Source organism: Heterocephalus glaber, unplaced genomic scaffold, assembly GCF_053883595.1.
Source record: "Heterocephalus glaber isolate CG9 unplaced genomic scaffold, H.glaber_assembly_v1.0 deba00001687, whole genome shotgun sequence".
In the NCBI taxonomy this organism is placed as follows: Eukaryota; Metazoa; Chordata; class Mammalia; order Rodentia; family Bathyergidae; genus Heterocephalus; species Heterocephalus glaber.
The window spans coordinates 9,493,390-9,519,476 of NW_028258412.1; the positions used below are offsets into that span (position 1 = coordinate 9,493,390).

At 48.6% G+C, this 26,087-nt stretch overlaps 1 protein-coding gene and 1 long non-coding RNA gene across 2 annotated transcripts in view; one reads left to right on the forward strand and one right to left on the reverse strand.

Annotated features, from left to right (window-relative positions):
* The window catches only part of Bcr (BCR activator of RhoGEF and GTPase), a 134,687-nt gene that overhangs the window by 65,461 nt on the left and 43,139 nt on the right, over nt 1–26,087 (forward strand). The window contains exons 2-7 of the mRNA XM_004843537.4: nt 7,028–7,209; nt 13,831–13,935; nt 14,365–14,550; nt 19,733–19,840; nt 23,352–23,412; nt 25,803–25,855. Coding sequence (XP_004843594.1) covers nt 7,028–7,209; nt 13,831–13,935; nt 14,365–14,550; nt 19,733–19,840; nt 23,352–23,412; nt 25,803–25,855 — 695 coding nt within the window. The remainder of the gene's footprint in view (nt 1–7,027; nt 7,210–13,830; nt 13,936–14,364; nt 14,551–19,732; nt 19,841–23,351; nt 23,413–25,802; nt 25,856–26,087) is intronic.
* LOC147821974 (uncharacterized) lies at nt 9,808–11,283 on the reverse strand. The gene is made up of 2 exons (XR_015446316.1): nt 10,634–11,283; nt 9,808–9,844 (listed from the first exon to the last, which is right to left on the reverse strand). It is a non-coding gene; the product is annotated as an uncharacterized LOC147821974 (long non-coding RNA).

Below are 26,087 nucleotides of genomic sequence, written 5' to 3' on the forward strand. Positions count from 1 at the left end.
TGCATCATCTAGCAGCTGCTGGATTGATTTCTCGTGGTCTCTTAAAATTTTAAAGCAATTTTTCTTTTCCTGGTCACTAATTGCAATCTTATCTTCTATATCTGAAATTCTGTCTTCCCATTGGCTCATTCTGCTGTGTAAACTTTCAGTGGAGTTTTTAATCTCCTGGAAACCTATTTGCATCTGTGTTATGGATTCCATTTGTTTGCTGTGTTGGGATTCCATCATGTTCCTCAGGTCCTCCATTTTTTTACATGTGTCCTCTAGATTTATTAATCATGTCTTGCGCTATGGGCACAATCTCTGCTGTTATCTGAGAAATTATTTCTGATTTCATTTTTTCCAGATCCTCTTTTGTTGCTAGTTCAGGGAGTCCAGGTGGTTGAGTATCAGATTGTTCCATCTCATTTCCCTTTGGGGTTGATTTAGGTGATCTAGGTGATCTGGAAGTCTGGTTTTGAGACTTGTTTATATGTCTTCTCATTTCAAAGGTGGGGGTGGGGGTAGCATTGTGTGCTGCTAGCACCTGGGAGGCTCACTTCCTCAGTGCTGGGGGCAGCTCTGCTCCTCAGCGCTGGAGGCCCAGTTGATGGACATTTAAGTCATTTCCTTCTTCTGGCCATTGTGTCGCTTCACATTTACGGTTATTTTTGTGGTGCTGAGGATTGAATCCAGGGCCTTGAGCATATAAGGCAAGTTCTCTAATACTGAGCTACACTCCTAGCTCCTTGGCTATTATGAGCAGTGCTGCTGCAGACATTCCAGTGCAGCTTTTGTTTAAATACCTTTTTTTGGTTCTTTGAGTTATATAGCTAGGAGTTATATATTGCTGGGTTGTATGGTTATCAGCACAGACTTTTAGAAACATCTTCTCTTCAAAATGTGTTTGCAAAGTGACTGAGTGGACAAGTCACTGTGGAGAACTATAATTTTACATTACTTCAGCATCCATTTTTAATGTAATTTGGACTTTCTTATCTCAGGAGCAGGGCTCAGTCACCCTTGACATTTTCCAGTTCTCCACCTCCTCCCGGTTCCTCAGTGTGGTCCATCCAGATATCTGCCTTATACATCCGCCTCCTGGTGACCACTTTTCCTGAGTGGTCATGGGGGAGCTAGATACAACCTTCTGGACTCACCCCATGGAGTGGGGGCCTTGCATGGCCTGTGCAGATATGCTATGGTGTTGGCCTCTCTGTCCAGCTGTGATGACCTGGAACTCGTGTCTGCTTTCTTTAAACCCACCATTTAAAACTCCTTTGGAAACCTGCTTGATAACTCCCTTAACCCAATAAAGGCATCAGCCTGCAAATCTTACCCTTGCAGGTATTCTTACTTGCACACAAGCTTGCACTCACGTATTCTCTTTCCCTACCCTTCTTTCCACACACTCCCTGACCTCTGTTTGTGAACTACAGCCATGCTGTTTACCTCCCCAGGACCTGTAGGTAACACAAATTTTTATTTCCATCTTGTCCTTCTCCTATATTCAGTATATTCACAAAATTGTACAATCATCACCTCAATCTACTTTTAGAACATTTTCTTTTCCTTTTTATTTATTTTAGTTTTTTGAGATAGCAACTCACTGTGAATTCCAGTCTGGCGTTGAACTCATTATGTCCCCCAAGGTAGTCTTGAACTCACTGTGATTCTCTTGCCTCAGCCTTCCAAGTGCTGGGATTACAGGAGAGTGTCACCATACCCAGCTCTTGATTTATATGTATTTTTAAAGATCCTAAATTACAACAGTCACATAGATTTAAATGCAGTAAAACTCTACCCAGTCCTTGCTCTGAGACCGAGTTTCTCTGTCTGAAAAATGACAGTCTAGAAGTTCATGCCCACTAAGGTAGCTGTGCACATTCACAGAGATGATGATGATGATGATGATGATGATGATGATGATGATGATGATGATGATGATGATAATGATAGCTGTGCACATTCACAGAGATGCTGCTGATGATTATGATGATGGTAGCTGTGCACATTTACAGAGATGATGATGATGATGATGATGATGATGATGATGATGATGATGATGTTGTTGTTGATGTGTGTGCACGTGCTTCAGCACCATGCAGACTCACAAGACATACCTCGAAGGGAAAGCACTGCAGATATTCCCTGACTGTAACAAGGTACTGCTGCAGAATAAAGGAGCTAGGTTCAGATGTCCAGCCTCAGAATCTGCAATCTCTTTCTGAGGTATAGACTGTTCTTTGTACAGAGTTCTGGGAAGCAGGCTCTAGGCTGTGAGTGATCATGGGGTCCAGAGCTGAATCTGGATGTGGATTCTATTTGCCCTTTGGTGAGACCTGGACCTCTATGTCCAGGCCATAGTTTTCTAAGCCTCTCCTGGAGAGTTGATACCTACCCTCCAAAGGATGTGAGCAGCTGTCTATAAAAGCAACCATCACCAGCAGCAAGCCAGTCCAAGAGAGCCTCTCTGCATGGCTGCTCCAAGAAGTTGCAGTGTAAGCTCAGTTCTGCATGCACTGCCTAGGATCCCACTCTTCAATTTTCTTTTCTACTTTGACTACTCTAGGTACCTTGTTCGAGTGGAATCATACAGTATTTATTCTTGCTTTTTCGCTAACAGAAGAATGTCCTTCAAGTTATCTGTATTGTAGCTTATGTCAGAATTACCCTCGCCTCCTTTTATACTAGAGATTCAACCTAGGGCTTTGCACGTGCTTAGACAAGCTCTCTACCACTAAACTACATCCCCAACCCTTTTAAAAATATTTTATTTTGAGATATAGTCTCATCTAGTACCCCAGTTCAGTTTTGAGTAGAAGGTGCAGCTGATATGACCACCGGTTCCTTAGTCCTGTCCAGAGAGATTTTCCAACTGAATGTTTTGGATGGGGTGGGCGGGGGGAGACAGAGCCTTTGCAATGAGCTCTGGTTTTTGGAAGATTGAAGCTTTCAAAATCCCTAAATAGGATGCTTTTTGCTCAAGAGGAGAGGCTTTGTATTGTTTGGGACCACAGGTTTACAAGCAATATGAGAAAGCAGGCTGTGTGCTGGTCAAAACAGGGACATTGAAGGGGCTTCCCCCACCCCACTCTAGTCCATCATGTTCATACTGTAGTGGGCTGGGGGAAGCAAAAGGAATGGTAGCAAGTCTGGATTAGAGGCATCTGGGAGGGCTGGGACAGTGGGCTGAAGCCCTCAGGTGGAATGCAGCGGGCATGAATGGGCCTCTGAAGGTAGACAGTTACACAGATAACTCATTTGCGATCTGGGCAGAGTAGGGACACTGTTGGGTTTTTAGTTTGCTAGGAGCCTCATAATTACTCAACAGTCTGGCTTTGAAATGTGGTCCTTCAGTCTCATCTGGTGGAGGTGTCGTGCCCACATCAGTTGGTGGGCACACTTGACACTGGTGCACCAACCTTTGCTGAATACTTGATTCTCCTATCGGGTTTGAGCCCAGAGGTTGCTAAGCCAGCACATTGTTTTACTGATTATACAAGTTCCTCTAGGGTGAGCCTTGAGACCTCAAATGTGACTAAAGTTCCTACTGAGTTGATTACCTACAAGCATTGATTGGATTTGGGGATGTGAGTCAATGTAGTCATTGGTGGCAAGGAAATCAGAGGCAGCACTCAGACGCAAGGTTTGTGTGGGCTTCTTCAAAGATTTCATTAGGAAACCGAGTGTGGTAGTGCATCCCTGTAGTCCCAGCACTGGAAGACTGAGGCAGGAGGATTGCAAGTTCAAGCATACAGGGCAACTTAACAGTTAGCAAGTTGGGAATGTAGCTCAGTGCAAAAATCCTCGATTCAGTCCCCAGTCCTGGGGGAGAAGGGAGTGTTGTCAGAACAAAAAGCAAAACTTAAAATTGTTTCAAAGTTCTTAGAATGTCTAGAGAACGCTCATGATTCTAAACTAATCTAAAAGCCAGATGCAGAGAGGCAAGAGTGGGAAAGGGGGCACCAGGTGAGGAAGCTGTTGGAAAAGGCTAGCTTGGTTGGAGGTGAGGGCAATAGCAGGTCCCTCCTCAGATGGTCACAGTGACATTTTAGAGCCCAGTGGGTCTTTATCAATAATCTAGTTCACACGACTGATTTTTAAAAAACATTTATTTTTTGTGGTGCCAGGGACTGAACCTAGGGCTTTGTACATGCTAGGCAATTGCTCTGTCACTAAGCTATATACCCACATCTCCAACACTTGATTTTAACATCAGAAAACTGAGGTGTAGACAGCGTCAGTGGCCAACACTATCTTGCACAGAGAACTGCCAGCTGGGGAGGACCAGAGCCTCACACCTCGGAAATTCACAGCAAGGCTCTGAAAACTACCCACTTCCCCTACCTGAAGGTTGAGTCTTGGGTTAGGAAAACCATTTGGATTCCTCATCTGATAGCTGAAGCCCACATCCAAAGCCTGGGCTGCCTTTGGAAGAACCTCCCTGTGATGGGTAAACTTTCAGTAGGGCTATTGGGGTGCATTATGGATTTGGGGTGGACATGAAGGCCACTGTGTTTATATTTTTTTAATCTGTGATTCCCTGAAATAAAAGCTAAAGTCAGGCCCATTTGGGGGGATTAAGTATAAGGTTAGGATTCTGTGTTAACGGGGTTTTGTGTATCTAATGTATTTGAACTCCGCAGCTTTCCTCAGGGATGCTGAAAGAGAGTGCTTAGTCTTTGTGAAATCTTTCGAGGAAGAGGCAGAATTTGTCTTTGGTCTCATGTTGTTCTGCTAGAATACAAAACCCAAAAGCCACCAGAGTAGAGTACTGATAACCAGGATTGTGAACTTGGTACCTAGAGCCCCTTGATATCCTGTGGTTAAGGAGACAAAGGTCCTTTGAACAGCATTTTGGTGGACCTGAGAGAAGCCCACCCTGTTCTTACTGTCTCATCACCCTGGCTACTACTTGCAACTTAGAACACTCCTCTTGGTGGGATCCTCCTGTGGGCACACAGAGAGGCAGACCTTAGCCTGGCCTTTGTGGTCAGCAGCTGTGTGCAGACACCCGGAACACACGGCAAGTCAGCAAGTCAGTACTGTGACAAATGCCAGATACCAGATCAGGAGGCCTAGTGGGTCTTGCCCTGGACATTGGCTAGAATCCTGGGTAGTCTTTACAGCCACAAGGGCCATGGCAGTGGTGGTCCAGACCCACTGGTGGGCCTCCAGAGCTTTGAATTTGGAACGTATGGGCACAGCTGGGTTATTTTCTAAGCTCTCCATGTAATACTTACATATAGCCAGGGCTCAGGACACTTGTTAGAAAGCAATGAGTCCTGCTGTGACACAGAGGTCTGAGAACGTGGGAGAGGCAGAGGTATACATGGAACCTGGGACGTTGCCCTTCCATGGGTACCCACAGCTGGAGGCAGCACTTAGCCTGCGGTTGCTCCGGCCAAACAGTTTCATCTCAGCTGCCCATGTGGAAATCCCTGTCAGGATTATTGGGTCAGCTGTTCCAGAAGGCAGATGGTGGCCCCATGCTTACATGGCCTGGATGTTTGGTGGCAGTTATAGATTCATGAATGAATGCCAAGGCCACTTGTGGTCGTAACCTTCAGGCAGGGCTACTTAGATGGCAAAAATAAAGTAAGCCATTTGGGATGATTCCTTGGAAATCCTGTGGGCCACAAAGGTGCCCTTTGGAAAGAGTGGAGAGAGGATCATCATGAGAGGCCAGTATGGCTGGGCCCTTGTGGGCTGATGGGTCCATAGTGAGGGGTCCACTGGATTAGAAAACTCTGACTGAGAACAGTGTGTGGGGAGTTGCATGTGGCCAAAGGCTTGGAAGTGGATGCTAGGACTTTGTCACTGAGCCTGGAAGGAGGGGATCATTGTCTTCAAGTGTCTTTGGGAAGAATGTAACTAGACAGTCCAAAGGGCAGGGAGGCTCTTGTAGAATAAGCCACTCTGTCCTCGTGGGTTACTTTGATTGGGGTAAAGGTGGTCTGGGAGTTTGGCAGACTGGCTGAGAGGTAGGCTGTGAGTCAGCTGAGAATGGGCTGCAGCTGTGGTTCTCTGGGCTGGGACTGGCAGGCCCAAGGGGAACCATTGCTCATGGTGGTCAGTGCTTGCACTCGGGCCAGCATACTATCCTGTGATCTCAGGCTAAGACCTGCCACTACTAGCAGGCACCCATACATGGCCAGAGTTTCAGCTTTCTTGCATGTTTCTGCCTCTCCCAGGTTCTCACACCTCTGCATTCCAGCACAACTCGGTGCCTTCTAACATGTGCCCCCAGCCCCTGGCTACGTGTCACCATCATCTGGAGAGCCTCAAAAACATAATGCAGGGCCAGGGATGTAGCGCAGCAGCACGGCGCCTGCCTGGCTAGTATAAGGCTCCGAGTTCGATTCCTGGTACCAAAAAAAAAAAGCCCATTATGCAGCTTGGCCCAACACAGACCCATTGGATCCAAAGCTCTAAGGGTGGCCTGGGCCCTGGTAACTTTAAGAGCTTCTCAGGAAATTCTAGCAGGTGGCCAGGGCTGACAACCACTGGGCTACCCAATCTTGTGTGTGTGACTGTGCTGCTTGCTACACTGACCCACAGTATATCTTAGGTGTGTCTATACACAGCCTTTGACCACAAAGGCCAGGCCAGGGTCTGCCTCTTTGTGTATGTATCCACAGGAGAACCCACCAAGAAGCCTTGTTCTGATTGCAAGTAGTAGCCAGGATGGGGAGAGAGACCCCAAGAGCAGAGTGGGCTCCTACTGAGTTTCCCAACAATTTTACTAAGGATCCTGGTCTTCATCAGATCCCCACACACAGGTATACAAGTTCCCCAAAAGCAAGCAATTGAAAACTCACTCTCGTATTATCTGGGGAGTGAGCAACAGTTGATTCCCTCCTCACCCTTGTGAGGTCTTTGACCAGTCTATTGTGAGGATAGTGTTAGCCTAGCTGATGTCCCTGTGAGACAGAGATGACCCTGGCCTGGGTGCTTGCTTGGACAAGTGGTGTGTGGATGCTTCTGGGCAGCTCCAAGCCCTCTTGTCTATCTCTTGTAACAGGCTGCTTCTTTACACACACAGATGCCTCGTTTGGAACACTACCTGGATACAGCTGCGCCGCAGACCGGGCTGAAGAGCAGCGCCGGCACCAGGATGGGCTGCCATACATTGATGACTCACCCTCCTCCTCCCCCCACCTCAGCAGCAAGAGCAGGGGCAGCCGGGATGCTCTGGCCTCGGGCGTCCTGGAGCCCACCAAAGCAGTGAGTCCCTAAGATGTACCTGCCTGCTGTGGATCTGGTGTGAAGTGGAGATGGGGAGGTCAGCTGGGCCAGGGGCCAGCTTTTGTCTTCCCAGAGGCTCCCCGAAGACCAGCCACGTGATCAGGGGTACAAGCACATAGATGATGCGGTTGCCAGTGGTTTGGTTTGAAAGTTGGGCACATTTTAAAAAATTTCTTCCTCATCCCTTCGTCTGGTAGAAAGCAAGTCTGCTAGATGCCTCGAGCAAGGAGCCTGTGAGACACTTTTTAAACTGAGCCTGAAGGAGACAGGATAACAGAGGAGTTGCTGATGATGGCTGTATTTGATCAGGGTCTTTCCCATGAGTTCTCACTTAACCCTCATTATGATCCTGTGGAATTGGCATTGCTGTCACCTCCACTTTACCATTGCGGAACTGAGGTCCAGAGGTGGCTTCCCCAAGGTCATGTGGCTAGTGAGTAGTGGAACATTTAATAAATGCTCTACTGCACAGTCCAGGTAGGGCCCCTATGGCCTGGCCCCTCTCATGTGGGAACATAGCCCAAGAGTAGCTGCATGCTGGGCTGTGTTGTTCCTGCAGAGGTGGTGAGTCTACTCAGGCTGTTATGGTGTTCTCATGTTCTTAGTGGTGCCATGGCATGGGACAAGGTATGGAGGTGTTCCCTTAATGCTTTGGGGGTCCAGGCATGTTCCTCCTACTGCTGGGGCAAGGGCATCTCCCTTTGACCTCTTGTGTTCCTTCTTTCTTGGGTTAAGAAGATCATCGCTGCCTCAAAGCAGTTGCTCCTTTTTGTCTTTCTGGTCTCTTTTTTTGGCCTCTGATAAACACATAGCTTCCCACTTCTGCTTAGTTTGTCTCTAGAAGGTTCTCACCCTAGGTTTAAAAACAAGAATGAGAGGGCCGGGGTTTTAGCTCAGTGCTGCCACCGCCTGCCTTACAAGCACAAGGTTCCGAGTTCAAGCCCCAGTACCCAAAAAAACAACAATGAGAGAGGGGGCAGAGATATAGCTCAGTGATAGAGCACATGCTTAGGATGCATAAGACCCTGGGTTCAACACCAGCACCACTTTAGAAAGAGCAAGAGAGGTGTGTGCTTTTTCCAGTTGCTGTAAAGAAGCCCTGGAAGTGCTCTCTTTGCTGCTTAGTGATTGTCTCTGGAGCTGACACCTTAGCTGCAGGACTGCTTCCTATTTATGCAGTTGTGATTTCTCAGCATCTCAGTGCTGGGCAGGATTCTCATGGTGAAACATGATAGGAGAGGAAGCCAGAGTGTATTGCATACCTGGTCTGTGCCACACACACGTGCTGCTTCTTGTCCCATGTCTGGTATCACCATTTTACACGTTAGAAACCGAGTTTCAGAGAGGTAAAGCAGCTTACACCAGCTATAAGATCTGAAGCCTTCCTGAACCCTCGGTGAACACTTTCCCTAAAATGCCTTGCTTTGGGGGCACATTCTTTTGCTGCTTCATGAGTGTGATTTGGATTTACAGCCCTGAATAAGTAGGGTAAGTCCCAAACTTGGGACAGTAATCCTAGGGCTTTCCAGTCTTTGATGTACTCTCTGGATCTTCAGGAAGCTGATGTGCCATCTCTGTGTCCCAGGCTTTGTCCAACTTAGCCTCTCACCCCTACCAACTTCCTGACAACAGAATGAGGTCCTTGCTTTTTAGCACCCAGTTCAGGGCCTCATATTCTCGCCCCCTCCCTAACCTTTGCTCTCTCAGCACCCTCAGAAGTCCATAGACAGACATTTCTCATGTAGGAAGTTGTACATCTGTGCTTGACAGATCCGGAGAGTCTGTAATCACAAGCATTTTACCTACCTCAGGGCAGGTAGCAGGAGTTATCTGGATGAGAAGGGCGTTCGATTGGAGGAGGGTTATGTCGTTTTGTTCCAGCAGTGCTCTGGTTAGGTGCCCTTCCCAGTGTTTGAAGCCCTGGGGGTGGATGTTCTTCAGTGCCCTGGAGACAGGCACAGCCTTGGCTTCCTGGTTTCTCTGCCAGCTGTACAACACTTTTGTTTTTCTGGTTCTTGGAATTGAACCCAGGGACACTCTGCCACTGAGCTACATCCACAGCCCTTTTTTAATTGTGAGATAGAGTCTCACTAAGTTGCCTAGGTAGGACCTAAACTTGGCAATCCTCCCTCACTGCTGGGATTACAGGCGTGTACCATTATGCCGAGTGAGCTTCTTCATTTCTAATTTTTGGTTTGTAGAAGACATGGTTGTCGCTTCCTAGAATTGCCAGAGAACATGGTAGTCTGAGGCCAGGAACAAGGGGCATTTTCATTTGTCTCCTCCCCTACCCAGCTGGCTGGGGCTCTTCCCCACCCCAACTTCTCATCATCCCCACTTCTGAGTTTGAGTTGCAGATCTTTCCATGAGCACCCCCTGGGTTAAGTAGTGTTTACACGGAGGCCAGGCACACCTTCACCGAGAGAGTACCCAGAAGATTCAGACAGTGAGTTTACTGGAAGGATATATATTAGGGGAGCTTACTGTGCATGCAAGGGTCTCCCCACCTGGAAGATGGTCAACTCAAGGGTTTACTAAAACAGGTTCTGGGCCAGAGATTTAGCTCAGTGGTTCCGCCATCTGCCTCGAAACTGCAAGGTCCTGGGTTCGATTCCTGGTACCAAAAAAAAAAAAGACGAGATAAAACAGGTTCCCCTGGCTCCTAACCATCCACAGAAGCCACTTTCTTGCCCTCTGCTCATGAATGCACATCCCTGCCAAGAGCAGAAGGTTCTTTGTCCAACTGCTTGGCTTGCTAGCTGCAAACTTCCAACTGGGAGCAGCCTGCCCCCACAGAGCCGAGGTTTTGTACTCTTAGTTACTTTCTCGTTACTGAGACACAGTACCCAACACCCACTACGTAAAGAAGAAAAGGTTTATTTTGGCTCATAGTTTGTAGAGGTTTCATAGTCTGCTGGCTCCAAGGCAGGGCAGCATGGCTGAGGAAAATTAGCTCATGACATGGTGGTGAGAAGCAGAGAGATCAAGGGAAGCAGAACAGAGATACGCCCCTCCAGTGTATCTGCGCTGGGACCACCCCCCCAGTAACCCACCTCCTCCAACCAGTCTTTACCTCCCAAAGTCATATTTATCTATAAACTCATCAGTGGACCAATCTGTGATCTGATCACCTCTCCAGAGCCCACCTATGAGCACATGAGGTTTTGGGAGAACATCCAGATATAAAGTATAACATACGCTGAGCATCAGTGGTCTCCACTGGATGGATGGGGGACTAAGGGAGGAGTATCAGGGGGCTCCCTGCACTCTAGCTGTAAGCTGGAGGCCTGTGGGCCCAGAAGCTAGCTGGCTGATAGGTGGTGGTTTTAACCACCTTGACCTCTCTGCCAGCTTTCCCCACTTTGCTGACATGAGCTCAGTTCATTTTTAGCTTTGTTCTGACCTCAGGTTCGGGGGTGGGGGGGCTTTCCTTCCATCTTGCTGCCTTTTTCCAGTTGCCCTTTTCCTCCAGCTTCTGCCTCATTGCCACTTCCTGCCTGCTGGCCCTGACTGCAGTCAGGCGCCCTTTAGCAGAACTGGCACGTGTGAAGCTAAAGTTATAAATAGCTCTGGTGCCAGGCCTGGCCTTTGCTCTCTTTTTTGGTCTTTCCCTCCCGCCTTCTTTTCTGTGAGATGGAGTTGGCTGGTTTCCGAGCTGTCCCTGTGTGATGCCATCAGCAACATTCAAGGTCCCAGTAGAAGATTGTCAGTCTAAGAATGCCCTCATATGTGTCCTCTCTCCACCCCAGCACCTTCCTTGGTCCAGATGTTCCCTTGACCGGCCCCACCCTTTGGAACAGGGAGAACTGGACTTGGCACCCCTGCCTATGCTGTTTTTCCTCCAAGCTTTCCAAACCATGTGGGTGGAATGAGGCACAGCACCCCCACCCAGGCTGGCACCAGCATCTTATGCTGGGTGGAGCCATCATGGGTCACTGCCCTGCTGGCCTCCCAGGGCCTCACCGTTCTCCCTGGAGCTCACAGTAGTGAGATTGTTCTCAGAACACAAGCAGGGCTGGGTAGGTGGGTGGCCAGTTGCTACTGCCAGAGGGATCTGCTGTTCCCTTCATCTTTTCTCTTGCATGGGATGGGAGCAACAGTCAGATGTGAGGGATATGTGCAGGGGCAGCTGCAGGCTGCTTTCTGAACACCCTGCCATTTACAGTAGGCTGATAGGGAGTGTCACCAGCTCTGCCCATCTGTGCACCTTAGGCAGTGGCCTTGCTGAACTTTGGTAGCATTTCAGCTTAGTTGTCTTCAGACAAGGATTTAGAGACCCTGAAGGAGGCCTTAGAGCTTCAAGAAGATGCAGCCAAAACTAGGACCTAGTCAGGTCTTTGAAATCCAGTCATCAATTTGATTGTGCAGTAAATCTAAATTGAACACTATGTGTTCCAGACACTGTGGTAAGCACAGAAAGTTTCTAATTCAGACCCACCTGAGTTCTGGAGACTTCCACCTATGGCCCCATTGCCCAGTGTTCCCTGAGAGGACCACATGGGTGAGTCCTGGGTACTGTAGTGGCTGCCCCCTGCACATATGCAAGTGCAGCCTACCATATTTGCATGTGTGTGTACACACACACACACACACACAGATAGGCATTTGTCTGAGAAGGGCATTTGTCTGAGACCACAGGGTTCACTGGGGTAGGACTGGCTCTGCAGCACTGTCCCGTGACTCCTGGCCCTAGCTTCTTCTTGCTTGGTCCACTGTGTCATAAAGTGTCTTCTTTCCCTGGGGCCAAGGAATTGGAAAAGGAGAGCAGGGTTGGGGTACAGAGGACCCAAACTGGGGTCCTGGCTCCATACTCTGTGGAGACATCATGAGGCCAGAGATCATCTCATCTGGCACCTCTTCATCCTTCACCCCACTGTGGTTCTCACAGTGGTTCTCACAGTGGGGGTGATTTGGCCCCCACCATATGTGGCAACTTCTAGAGACCTTTGTAGCTTTCACAAATAGGCAAAAGCTGAGATGCTATACAATACCCTTCATGGCATAGGACCACCCTAATGCCCCAAAGAAAATCTTACAGCCCCTCACCCAGTGCCTAGGGTGAGGATCCTGCCCAAATCAGTAACTTTTCTTCTGAGTGAGTCAGGAAAGTAAGCAAAGGAAAGGTTCCATGCTCTGGGGGCTTGCATGGTGGAGTTGTCTCGGGTTTACCCTTGGGCTAGAAAATCAGTGGAAAAGTGGGCAGGGCAGTTACTTCATTTTCCATGGATACAAGGCCCCCGCTCCACCAGAATCTCCTACAAGTGGCTCCATGGCTGAGTACAGAGTGGTGCTTGTGAGCACAGCCAACCTCTGACACACCGCCCATGGCCAGGGAGCAAAGCAGGGAGTGGCCAGGAAATCAACTAAGAGATTTTATTGCCTTTGGCATCACCATCTCTGTTGGTTTGCTAGGGCTGCCATAACAAAGCACCACAAGCCGAGTGGCTCAAACAACAGAAACTTTCCTTTGTCACAGTACTAGAATCTGGACATCCAAGATCAAGAAGTCAACAGGGTTAATTTCTTCTGAGGCTTCTCTCTTGGGCTGCTTGGTGGCTTGACAAGGCTGCTCCCTGGGTCTCTGCATGTCTTCTCTGCACATATCTGTGTCTTATGGAAACAGCAGTTGTGCTGGCTCAAAGCCTACCCTATTGACTTTCACTCTAACTTAAATATTCTGAAGTACTGGGGCTTAAATAAACTTCAACATACGAATCTGGTGAGGGGACACAATTCAGATCATAGCACCATCATAACGGGGATTGGCCCATTGTCTCTCGGAGAGTGGGCTCTGCCTCCTACATCGGTATCCAGCAACATGTCAGCTCTGTCTTTTGGGGGCAAAGGTAGACACTTTATTGGACTTTTAGCAAAAACACTGATAAGGAAGACTTTGCCATAGTTCACTTGCAAGAGGGCTCCTGCCAGCCAAGTTAGAGTCTAGAAAGCAGGCTTAGAGACAAAGGCCTTGAGCATAGGAGACAGGGCTCCCCATGGACAGGTGGCAGCAGACCCCAGCTCCAGCCCTCATGGCCAGGAGGGAGGGTGTGTAGAGGAAGGTGTTGCTGCCCAGGCTTGGACCTGGTTGGTCCAAGGGTCAGGCAACAGTGGCAGTCAGAAGCCAGGTGAGGGAGGCATCAGGAGAGGAGTAGAGAGTGGCACGCTTGGGCAGTGGGCACTGATGCTCCCTCAACTCAGCCTCTCCTGGGGCTGCCCTTGGGCTTCCTCCATGCTGTACCTACCTCAGGTCAAAGCTTTGTCTTTTCCTTTCTTGACTAGGTTACGCTAGCTACTCCCTGGTTTCAGGTACTAGGCATGGAGGGAGGGAGGGAGGTCTTTCAATCTTCTTGGCACCAAACTTCCCATTTCCCAATGGATTCAGACCAAAGCTCTCAGCTTTGTTGGATGACTTTCCAGATATTTCATTTACCACAGCTGGCTGAGTATGTGCCAAGGCTTCCTCACCTCCCTTTTACTTCCAGGTGGAACCTTCTCAGGGACTTAGTCCAAAGGTTGATGTGCTATCTTCCTCCCCAAAGGAGATAATGCAAGCATTCTGCTCCACCCCCAGGGCTGACTTCCATCTCTCTCTTTCTGCAGAGTGAACTGGACTTGGAAAAAGGCCTGGAGATGAGAAAATGGGTCCTGTCTGGAATCCTGGCCAGTGAAGAGACTTACCTGAGCCACCTAGAGGCACTGCTGCTGGTGAGGATGGAGAAGGGAGGGACTGAGCAGGGCCTTCAACCCAAGGGGACTTTTCTGCTCACCTTTCCAGATCAGCTTGGGAGCCTGGGGGCAGCCCGCACTCTTGGAGTCATCCATACATCTGTGGGAGGGTCAGAACAGTTCACCTCTGTAGAAAGCTGACCTCCCCAAGGGCCAGTGGATTCCTATAGAAGACTCAGTTGCTAAGTTTTAACTTTTGCTGGGATTTAAAATTAAAAGTGGGGGCTGGGATGTACCTCATTGGTAAAGTGCTTGCCTACCTTACCCAAGGTCCTGGTTTCAGTCCTAGTACCAAAAAAAGAAAACAGGCATATATGTCACCTAACCATGGTGTTCTACTGTCATGCCACGCACCTGATAAATGGTATGCCCTCTCATCTGTGCCATGCTACGTGTGTCCTCTTCTAGCCCATGAAACCTTTGAAAGCTGCTGCTACCACTTCTCAGCCTGTGCTGACCAGCCAGCAGATCGAGACCATCTTCTTCAAAGTGCCTGAACTCTTTGAGATTCACAAGGAGTTCTACGACGGGCTCTTCCCCCGTGTGCAGCAGTGGAGTCACCAGCAAAGGGTGGGCGACCTCTTCCAGAAGCTGGTGCGTGACTTGAAGCATGCTGAGCACTTGTGACTGTGGGGTGGCGAGGCAGGGGCCGAGCCTGTCCTGCAACCTGTGGGTGTGTTCCCACAAGGAGATAGTAAGAGTGGGAGCCTGAGTGTGACTCAGTGGAGGTCAAAGGGCAGTTTGAAGCATTTTAACCCCAGCTGGAATCTGGCGAACAGGATGTCCTCCTCTCTTTTCTTTCTTTTTTTTTTTTTTCCTCCTCTCCTCCCTTTTCTGGCTCTGCTGTTTTGCTGTGAGTTCCTAGTCTCTAGCTGACCCTGTTGCCCCTTTGAGGGCCCCTGGGAGTGAAGTTAGGGGTAAAAGGTTGTATGTACCTTACATGCAAATACTACATGCAATGTTACATGCAAATATTGCATGCAAATGCCATTTATGTGAGGGACTAGAGCATCCATGGATTTTAGTATCCTTGAGGGAACCAGTCCCCTGTGGTTACTGGGGACAATTGTACTTTACTTCATTTTTACAGTTTTATGAATTAAAGCCCCTTGAATCTTTTGGAGAATTTTTTAAAAAAGTGTTCTGAGGAAAAGAGACTTGATCAGTAAAAATCAAGGTATTTGGAAAATTTCCCTCAGTACTAAAGGAGCCAAAGAAAAATGATAAACCCAGGACATCTATGTAGCCCTCAGCTCCTCAGTCAGCTGTTATCAGAGTCTGGAGCTGTGTTTAATCTAGACACCTTCACAGTGACATCCTTCTGCCTTGCCAGGAATCAGGACACATCCTGTGACAGGGTGGATATATGCAGGAGGGGGTTGGTGGGGACCTCCACAAGGGACTGTGGAGCAGAGGACAGCCTTGTGCTGTGAGGATGTCTGACTCACAGAACTGGACTCTGCTTTGACACAGATCAGCTGGAAGGCATGGTATCATGAAGTAGCATTCTTCACAGCTGTACAGCAAGAAGATGGTGGGGATGGATAGGTCACTTGTCTGGACTTTAACCCTTCATTTGTCTTTCTCAAAAAGAAAAAAGCGTGAATTTTCTTGTTTTAGGGGCCCATAAAGCCAAAGAACAGGTGGTGTTGGATAACAGAATAAGAGTGTCTCAAAGGACTTGGTGGGACAAAACAGGAATCTATTTGATAGAATGACTGTGGGATACTCATTCGTGTCCCCCAGAGGTGGAGAAGCCAGCCAGGAAAGTGGGTCAGAGGCCTCTCTGGCCATCCACTGACCCCCGCGCTTTTGAGAGAGTCACATTCAGATAAAGGAGTGAAAGACAAACTATTCCTTTTCTTTTCTAGTGGTAGAAATCAAGCCCAGGGCCTTGTCCCTAGCCCTTATTTCTGATATTGGCCAGGCTATGCTCAGGACAGTTACTAGGTTTGGGTATACACTCAGACACAGGTGAGGTGGAACTTGCCCAAAAGGAAACTCTGAAGGAGCTCATGGGATGAAGGAGCCAACTCTCTGGCAGGGGGTATGGGGTTGTCCTTTGTTTTTTTTTATACTGTGAATTGAACTCAGGACCTTGTGCTTGCGAGGCAGGCTTGGGTGCCACTGAGCCAAATCCCCGGTCCTGAGTCATCATTTCTGAATCACCATGTGAGGTTCTGTGATTTGTGAAAAGATCCATTTCTGGGTCTAACATAGGGAACCAAGAAGAGATCACAGGAGGGGGATCTGCATGTAAGAGTTGCCCAGCAGAGACCCTCCCTGTCGGGAAAGAGATGCCAGAAGGCAGGTACCAGGCAGGCTTTGTGGCCCCTATCTATCTCTGAAGATTCCTGATCGTGATTCCAGGATTGCCCAGGCCTCCCGTGCACATGCTCTTTTCCTGGAACATTCTCCCTCCCAAGAGAAACAAATGCTTCAGGGAGAGGGGTGGCCCAAGTCTGTGTTCCTCTATATATGCAGAACCTCACGTTACCGACAAGCTGGACATCAGCCCCAGCCTTCCTGGGCCTGGGCCTGTCCATATACCCAGATAGTATAGACTCTGGCCTCACCTTGGCTTGTGTCTGGGTTGGAGCACTGCAAGCTGTGGCTTTCCTTTCAGCAATCCCCTCCTTCTGCTCCCTGGGACTGCACACAGTGGACTGCAAGCTGGAGCTAAGGCCTGAGGGACAGATGAGATTCAGATTCTCACATCTCAGAGCTCCCTTCCCCACAGCTAGAGTGCAAGAGGCTGTATGTTGATGGTGGCTCTCTGTGATGTGCCAGCAATTTTAAACCCAATGGATTGGACTCAACTAGCAGCCTTCCAGAAAAAAAATGGAGTTTCATGTTGTTGGAAAAAAAACCCCACAACCAGCACTTTCCTAAAATTAACATTCCAACATCACTTGAAAACTTTTTTAATTTTAGTAACCAGATACCCACTAGAACTTAAGTTTGGAAAGTTTCCTCTGGCTTCCCTGGTGTTCTTGATGCGCCGTGGGTCAATTGCTGCAACAGGTGGACTAAGAGGGGCTGAGGCTGTAGGGAGAAGTCATTCCCCAGTCACTGTGGGCTGAATAGTCACACGACTTCAACCTGGGCTGAGTGCTGGGGACTCCCCAAGCACAGACAGACGCAGCCTACCATCACTTCGTCAGGCACTCCAGCTGGGAAAGTCTAGGATTCAAGGAGCTTGCCCTTCCCTGCCCCGGCTTTGGAGCCTCTTCTTGAGCCCAGGGACATGCTACATCTGATAACCCAGAAGGCTTGATGGATCCTGTCTTTATGCTCCTGTCCTGTGAGGCTGCACCAGTTCACTTCCACTGTGCATGATTTTGTTCCTGGATGGAATTTTATCAGCTTTACTTTGTTGTTGTTGTTTTGTTTTTCTTTTTGTTTTTTGGGGGGTTACTGGGAATCGAACTCAGAACCTTACACTTGCAAGGCAGGCATGGTGCCACTGAGCTAAGTCTCTGGCCCCTGTTGTTTTCTAATGTCTTTAGACTTATAGAATAATTTCAAGGATAGTACTCTAATGTCTAACGTCAAGAAAGAACTGTAATGTCTTTTTCACTCACATACACTGATTGAAACATTTTGCCGTATTTACATTGTCTTTTATGCGTGCTTCCATGTACACACACATACATAAACTTTTTCCCCCCTTTATTGTTTGAGAGTAATTTGCAGACATCTTCCCTTTTGCTTTAAATACTTCATTATGTTTTTGCTAAGAACAAGGACATTCTCTCCTATAACCCACAGTACAATTTGTCACATTCAGGAGATTTCACATGGATGTGACACTGTTACTTAATATGCTGTCCCTATGCAAATTTTCCCCAAGTTAGTGACTGTGTTCTTTATATGCATTTTTGCTCTCTGATTCAAGATCCAGTCCAGGGTCGTGTCATGTACTTGGTTGTCACATCTCTTTAAGCCCCTTCTGTCTCTACCAGTTCCTTAGACTTAGCTCATCTTCTGTGACTGACTTTTTCAAAAGGGTACAGGCCAGTTTGGGTTTGTCAGACGTTTCCTCAGGAATAGATTTAGGCTCTGTATTTCTGGGGAATAACAATACACAGCAGCGGGTCTGTCTTTCTCAGTGCTTCATATCTAGAGGTGCAGGATCTCCACTTGTGGCTCTTCCAGTGCAACTCAGTTTTCTGGTTAGCTAAAAGTATTAAAATGAATTACTCAGACATCTCACACCTGGAAAGGTGAGCTCTTTGGGGAGGAGGGAGAAGTCACAAAAGGGACCCTCTTCCCGAGACCCTCCAGACTCTGCTTAGCCATCTCCTCTTCCAATGGCCGTCCTGATCCTGCCCATGTTCCCTAAAGCAGTACACCATTCTCGATCCCTGACCCACTTTAACCATCTGCCAATTTTTTTATATGTGTCTTCACATTTGTCATGTGCTGCTATCCTGTTGGAATACCACCTGCAGAGCATGGTCTTATGCCTAATCAGACTATGAGCTATGGGAATAAGGCCTCAAGCACAGCCTTAGTTTTGGTGAAAGGTACTCAGTGAACCACAAAGGAGGGAGAAAAGAAAAAAGGAAACACTCTAGATCTCCTCATTGTGCCAGTGAGGAAGAACCTGGAATTCAAGGAAGCAGCAACTTCTCTGAGTTGGCCAGTGTGTGGGAGTCTGAGCAGGACATCATCTTCTGGCCACTGCACTTTACTCAGGCACCCCATAGCTGTCTGGGTAACTCTTACAGAAAGCGCAGCTAGAAGATCAAGCCTGGCTTCCCCAAGGGCCCTGGTTAACCCAGTGTCTGGGATTGTCATCTGTAGAAACATAAAATTCAATATAAATGCAAATGCTTGTGGAAATGAAATTTAGGTGCAGCACAGGAACAGCAAATGCCTCTGGCTTCTAGCTCCTCGTTAACTGCAGTGGGAAGCTCTGGCTTGGCCAGGTCTGCTCTTCATCTTCCAGGCCTGGAGTTGCTGTTGATGAAGACTGGTTTCTTCCTCACTGACTAAAAGTGAGGTGAACCTCAGAGGTGATGGTGGTGGCTGCACACACCTACCATAGAAATTGTGGCTCAACTGAGTATGTGTCTGAGCAAGAGGCTCAGTGAGGAGACACCGTCTTAATACCTTTGGATTAATAAATGACAAACAAAATGCCTCTTGCCTTACAGGTGGCAGGCTTCCTGCCTGCCAGATGTGCAGCATGATATCTGGGTACCTCTTCCAGGTCTAGGACAGGCTAGAGTCTGAGCAGCAGGAGCTTTTCTTCATGGGCAGCCAGACTGAGTATTCCTTACCTGTCTGAGGGGATCAGACATGAGCAGAACACCATGGTCCCAGGGGCCACTGACCTCTATGACCAGGGTGGCCTCCTGCAGCCAGATGAGAAGGTGCCTCTTAATTTCATCTGTACTGAGATCAAGCTTGTTCTAATTCACTTAACAACTCACTACCTCAAACTTCAACTGCTGTTCACAGTACCTTTTAAGCAAGTAGGGTGGGAGGAATAAGCAGCTCTGGAAGGGAGCCATTACCTGCCTGTGTCTGTGAGTCACTTCTCATCATGTCATTTTAGGAGAGATGCGTGTTCAGTGCGTGGGGAGGGGAAGCAGGTGGGAGTGAATGGCACGGAAGAGCTGAGGTTTCTGCAGCCTGCGCACTGTCTGCTGTACCTGGAGTTTCTCTGGAGCTGTGCACAGCTCAGTCCTCGGAAGATGGAGAACAACAGCACCTGTCCTGTACCTGTCCCACATGTGTCCCACTCTCTTTTCCTTCTTCCCTGCAGGCCAGCCAGCTGGGTGTGTACCGGGCCTTTGTGGACAACTATGGGGTTGCCATGGAAATGGCAGAGAAGTGCTGCCAGGCCAACACTCAGTTTGCAGAGATCTCAGAGGTAACAAATGTCTTGACACTGTGCAGAGAAGAGCACTGCTGACTCCCACCCATGCTCTTCACTTCCTGCAGTGGCTGTGGGCTGGTTGGTAGAATCTGACCTAGAAGGACAAAGTGCACAAATTTAAGGTCTGGTCATGAACCCTAGCTCTGCTTCTAGAGGCTGCTGGGTTTGTTCCAAGCCCCATGCCCACAGTGCCACTGTGACCAGACAGGAGGAACAGCCCACCAAGTACCCTGCTTTCCCAAGGGCCAAGGCCTGGTTTCAGGGGTCAGCTGGTGTCTCAGCCCATTTTATGTTGTGATTGGCAGAATACCCAAGATGGTAAAGAATAGACGTTTATTTGGTTCACAGTTCTGGAGGCTGGAAAGTCCCAGTGCATAGAACTGTATCAGATGAGGGCCTTCTTTCTGCATCAAAACATGACAAAAGGCATCCCCTTGTAGGAGAGTGCAAGCACACCAGCTCAGATCTCTCTCCCTCTTAACAAAGCCAGTAGTGCCCTTGTGGAGCCCCACCCTCATGACCTCATCTAGTCCTAATTGTCTCCCAAAGGCATCACCTTCAAATACCGTGAGTATACATTGAGTGAACTTTTCTTTTGGAGGACAGTTTCAGACTGTTGCAGCCATGTTCGCAGACACACTCCTGCACCATCTGTCTGCATTGAGTAGTGTTTATAATTCTGCCCCTGTGTCTTACCTTGGGAGTGAGTCCTGAGCCTGATACTGCACCTTGTCACTGAAGACTGGTGGGAATTGTCCTCTGCTCCCTTTCTAGTGTGCCAGTGGCCTTGAGAGCTGGAACACTGAGTAGTAGCACCAGAGACTGTGGGTTTGTGTTGCTACAACACTGCGACCTTATGGGGAAGAAAGCCCCTGGTTAGAACTGTCCCGCTCAGGTGGTGGGGGGAGGTATCACTGTTTCCTTGTTTGCATTTAGCTCCACCTGGACCCTCAAAATAGTCTCTCAAATACAGAGATGACTAGGCCATCCAGGAGGCTGGTGGCCAAGCCAAGACCAGAGCCTAGCGGCACCCCTAGTCTCTGTTTCTCTGGACAAGGGTTCTTCCCACTCTGCCCCATCCTGTATTTGCGTGGCTGATGGCATCTGGGGGATACTCTCCTCTGTTGGGGCTTGTCATCACTCTTGCCTTCAGATGGCTCCCATTCCCCCAAGCCCTAACTTCTGACTTGCCTTTGCCCCACCAAATAAGGATCTAGGTGGAAAAACCTCTGCAAGAAAGGCATCGTTAGAAAGAGAACTGGAAAGGGTCACAGAGTGGGTCCAGTCTCTCTCACTGGTAGGCAGACCTTGATTATCACACCTGGGAGACTGTGCTGTTTTTATCATTTATCACAGGGGCTGGGGATCAGGATTCCTAGTTCTAATTTTTTATTACTAATTTTTATTACTGGCCACAATACTAGCTTGTGCCATGCTGTTCTTCCCAAGCCCATGGGATGCCCAACTCCACACCTAGTGCTCCAGTAACAGGATCTGCATGCAGTAGCTCCATGCTTCCCTCCTCACCAGCCATGTTTCCCCCACAGTATTCGTTCTGTCCTGTTCTTCTTTTTCATTAAATTAGCAAACCCCTACACCCTTATCAGATGGATTGTTGGCCCAGAATTCTAAGAGACCCTGACAAATCAAAGACCTGATCCTTCAGAAAGCTATAGTTAAGTCGATAAATTCAGGTCCAGCTGGACAGGTTTCTATTAAGGAAGGGGGAGACCATGGTGGGATGTCACCTGGGGAGGGGGTGTCACATGGTTCCACCATCTACTTGGGTGGGGAATCTTAAATCGAGGCTGGGATGCAGGGAGTGGCTGGTGGCACAGGGCCAGCCAGAAGCTGGCCCTCTGCGAAGCCTGATGGTTCTTGTACCATCAGAACAGTTTGTCCAGCCATAGTTCAGGAAAAAAAAAAATTGGAGCTGCTTAAAGAAAAAAATCAAGCTCAAGGAAGAGAAAGCACCAGGCCCTGTGGTGCTTAGGCATAGGGGTGAGTATCACCTTCAGTTACGGGGCAGGGAAGAGTAGGGGTTCTTCATCTTCTCCTAGGACCAGTCCTGAGAGACAGGTACAAGGTAGTGTTGTCCAGTTAGACCAGAGTGGCCCACACTGGGTTGTGTGGGGGTGGTCACTCACACCCTTCATGATAAGAAAAGGTAGATGAAATGACCTTCCATCAAACTGGAGATGTCGCACTTGGTAGAGTGTATATGAGACCCTGAGATTGATCCCTAACACTGAAGGGAAGGAGGAGAGTAAGCTTGTAGAATCAAGTAAGTTTGGGAAATGTGGAGTTAAATCAAACTATTAAGTCTCCTTAAAGCAGGAAGGATGTCCCAGAGCTTGTTCCTTGTGCTATCCAAGGGCACATAGAGTGTGGGCCGTTCGTTTCCCAGGTTCATGTGAGCTCAGCGCCTGGTTTCTGCAGTCTCTTGTTCAGCTTTCACACCTCCTCATACCCTTTGGGAATTGCTGAGTCAGATGTAAGGAGGAATAGTCACTGAAAAGGATCTTAAACTCTTAGAAAAAGCACCAACATGCACAGTAGGCTTTGGCCTCAGTGAGCTGGAAGACACCATCTTTTGGTCCTGAGAGGTTTTTCTGGCAGAGAAATTAACAGAGCAATCCCAGAGCCCACCTTCTGTCTTTGTGCTAGTTATGCATTTGTTCAGAAACCCAGGTCTGGATTCCTTGCAGCTGCTTCATAGAGATGATTTCAGGCACATGAGTATTCTTTACTCTGATTTCTCTTGGTAATTTAGACCAAGTCAGTGATATCCTTGATGCAGTTGTGTCAGAATAGAGCCTGTCCACTAACAAGCCCTGTTCGCACCCTGGAAATCTTAGCGCCTTGTTTCATAGCAAGTACATTTGCACATTTAACAAGTATATTTGTACATTTCCACCCAGGAGGGCAGGTGAAAGTAAAATGCAGTGTCAGTCTAGGTGGTGGTGGGCCTGCCCTGGTTGTCACCAAAGGTGAGTGTTCTGAATGACTAGCCCCCTGCATGCTGTTGAACTGCTCCAAGAAACCAGTTTGCCTCTTTTTGCAGGATTCTTCATGTCACAGTTTCTTAACCAGAGGCAATTTTGGCATCCTAGAGTTATTTTTAGTTTCATAACAGGAAGCTGAGGTGCTACTGCACCTACAGGTCGAGGCCAAGGATCTTAGTTTAACATCCTGAAGTGCAGAGGGCAGCGACTTAGGACAGGGAATTTCTAGCTTCCAGTGTCTACAGTGCTGAGGTTGAGAAATCCTGTCCTAAGTGACCTGATGCATCCTAGGCATCCTGTATCCCCAGCTTGCCTGTGAGTTTCTGTCCAGCCCCTGTATACATTTGGCAACTCGTGCTGCCCCCTGAGGTTTGCTGCAGAGGGGGTTCCTTGTGGGGACAGAAGGCTGAGCTTTCTGCTAAAGGTCCCTGACCATGAAACTCTGCCATGTCAAAGTCTTTTCAGTTGTCCTGTGTGAACACATGTTTTTCTCTCTGCAGAACCTGAGAGCCAGAGGCAACAAGGATGCCAAGGATCCAACGACCAAGAACTCTTTAGAAAGTGAGTCACACAGAGCCCTCTTTGTTCCTTTGTAGGGGCAACCAGGAAAAATCGTAGAAGTTAGCCAGCACCCACAAACTAATCACTGATGGGCATTTAAAATGTAACTATGAGCCGATGTCTTGTGCACATCTGCAGTCCCAACTACTCAGGAGGCTGAGGCAGGAAGGCCACAAGTTTGAGGCCAGCCCGGGCAACTTAACAAGACCTTGTCTCGAACAATAAAAAGGACTGGAGATATAACTCAGTGATAGAGTGCTTGTGTAGCATTTGCAAGGCCTTGAGAAGAGCAGCTTAAAGGAAGAAAGGTTTATTCTGATGTGCAGTCTCAGAGGCTTCAGGCCATGGTCAGCTGGTTCCTTTGCTCTGGGCCTGACGTGAGGCAAAACGAAGGCTGAAGCATGTGATGGAGCAAAGCTGCTCACATTGTGGCAGCCAGGAAGTAGAAAGTGGGGGCAAGAACCAGAGAGGAGGGGCCGGTGAGCAGACCCTGTCCCCAAAAGCATGGCTCCATGACCCACTCCCTTCAGCCAGGTCCCTCCTGTTTCCATCGGCTCCCAATGCTGCCATCACGCTACAATCTCACCAGTAGATTAAGCCCCCTCCAGTCACTTCCCCAAAAGTCCATCAGCTGGGGACCAAGCCTGTAGCACTTGAGTTTTGGACGGCATTTCTTTTTTTTTTTTTCTTTTTTTGGTACCGGGGATTGAACTCGGGACCTTGCACAGGCTTGGCACCACTGAGCCAAATCCCTGGCCCAATGGAGGGCATTTCAAATCCAAATCATAACACCCCAGTACTGCTAAATGGAAGAGAAGAGGGAAAAAATGTCATTGTGTCAGGTATATTAGTTTGGATCTGTCATCCCAGCTGCTCAGAAGGCTGAGGGAGGAGGATTGCAAGTTTGAGGCCAGCGTGAGCAATCTTGCTCCTCTTTCCCCTACCTGCTCCCTCCCTCCCTTCCTGCCCCTGTCCTATCCCTTCTCCCCTCCCTCTCCCCCTTTCACACACATGTGTGCGCTCTCCATATATGTATATATATAAATATATAAAATTATGTCATCCCAGTAGCCCTACAGAAGGACTGTATATTCTCCCCCCTTTCATGTGAGATAGGAGTCCATTTTCTGTTGCTATAACTGACTACCATAGATCAAGTCATTTATAAGGAATAAAGTCTTATTTGACCCCCAGTTCTGTAGGTTGAAAAGATGAAGATCAGGCAGCTGCATCCAGTGAGGGTCTTCTTACTAGTTGGGGCTCTCTGCAGAGCCCCAAGGCTGCACTGGACATCACATGTGAGACAGAGTAAGTGTGCCAGAGAGAGCTCACTGTGATAACTCCCTCCATAACCCGTCAGCCCGTGAATCCATGTATAAGGTAGAGCCCTCCTTATCCAGTCATGTCCCAAAGGCCCCAATAATATGCAGTTTTGGAGTTTAAATTTTCAACACATGAAACTTGAGGGACACATTCAAATTGTAGCAGATGACTTAGGTGGATCACAAGTTCTAGGTAGCTGAGCAGGGGTTGAATTTAGCAGTAACTCCGCACACTGATCTAAAAAAGGTATCAGAAGTAAGTCACTTCTTACCTTGGATTGTTAGGATAGTGTAAATAGTTGTGCTCACTCACAGGGAACAGTAGATATGGTTCCAGTCTTCAGAACTTACCTTCAACCCTACTCCAAGACTCAGTTTCCCTATCTGTTAAATGAAGATAGCAATGAATCTCCAACTGATCATGGGAGTCATGTACAAAAATGTACCTGACATGTGTCACAATACACCTAAGTGTCTAGTCCCATGGTGGATCGTGCTCAGTACTGTGCCAGAGCAGGTGGCCAAGGCTGGCCATGGCTCCTATGCTACTGGAGCCTGGGTGTGCCTGAGCAGGTTCCTCCTATCCCAGAGCACCTGTCAGACCGACAGCTGTGTGAGCATCAGAGTTGGCCCTGACCCTTCTCAGAACAGGCTGGAAAAATCTGGATATGGACAGGGATGGGCATTGAGAGCAGTGTGCTGGTCTACTCCCAGGGTATCCCCCGGGCTGGGTAGTAGATCTCCAGCCAAGATCAGGCCCTTGGCATCCCTTCTTCCTCAACCCCAGGTGGCAGAAGCATCAACACTGAGCCTTTTCTATGATGGTCACAGAGTAAGTTGTGCAGGCTCAGGCCTGACCAGCAGCTCTGCACTCTGTTTTTAATGTCTTGACTTAAAGCTCACTGTGGCAGGTGGATACTCTGGGGTGGTTTTCCTCATTGTGCACAGGGCTGATGGGGCCTATGGCGGTTGGGGCTGCCCTTGTGCCCTCCCCCTTGCAGCACCATCTGGCCAGCACATGTTCTGCTTTCTCCCAGAGAGGTCATCTCTCACTTTGTCTCTCCACAGCCCTGCTGTACAAGCCTGTGGACCGGGTGACGAGAAGCACACTGGTCCTACACGTGAGTCACATTCCAGGGCACGGAAAGGTGCCCTGCCCAAGGTGGCCAGGGAATTCTGCCTGTCCTCAGGCCCAGCCAGGCAGGGCCTTCTCCCCGGGGGCCCTTGGCTTTACCTGTCCTGGGACGGACACTGAACTTTTGCCCACCCATCACCCGTGCCAATTCCTCTGCCACATACCTTCACTGAGGATGCAAAGCGATAAGAGGCCTCATAAGGTGGGGCACTTGGGGC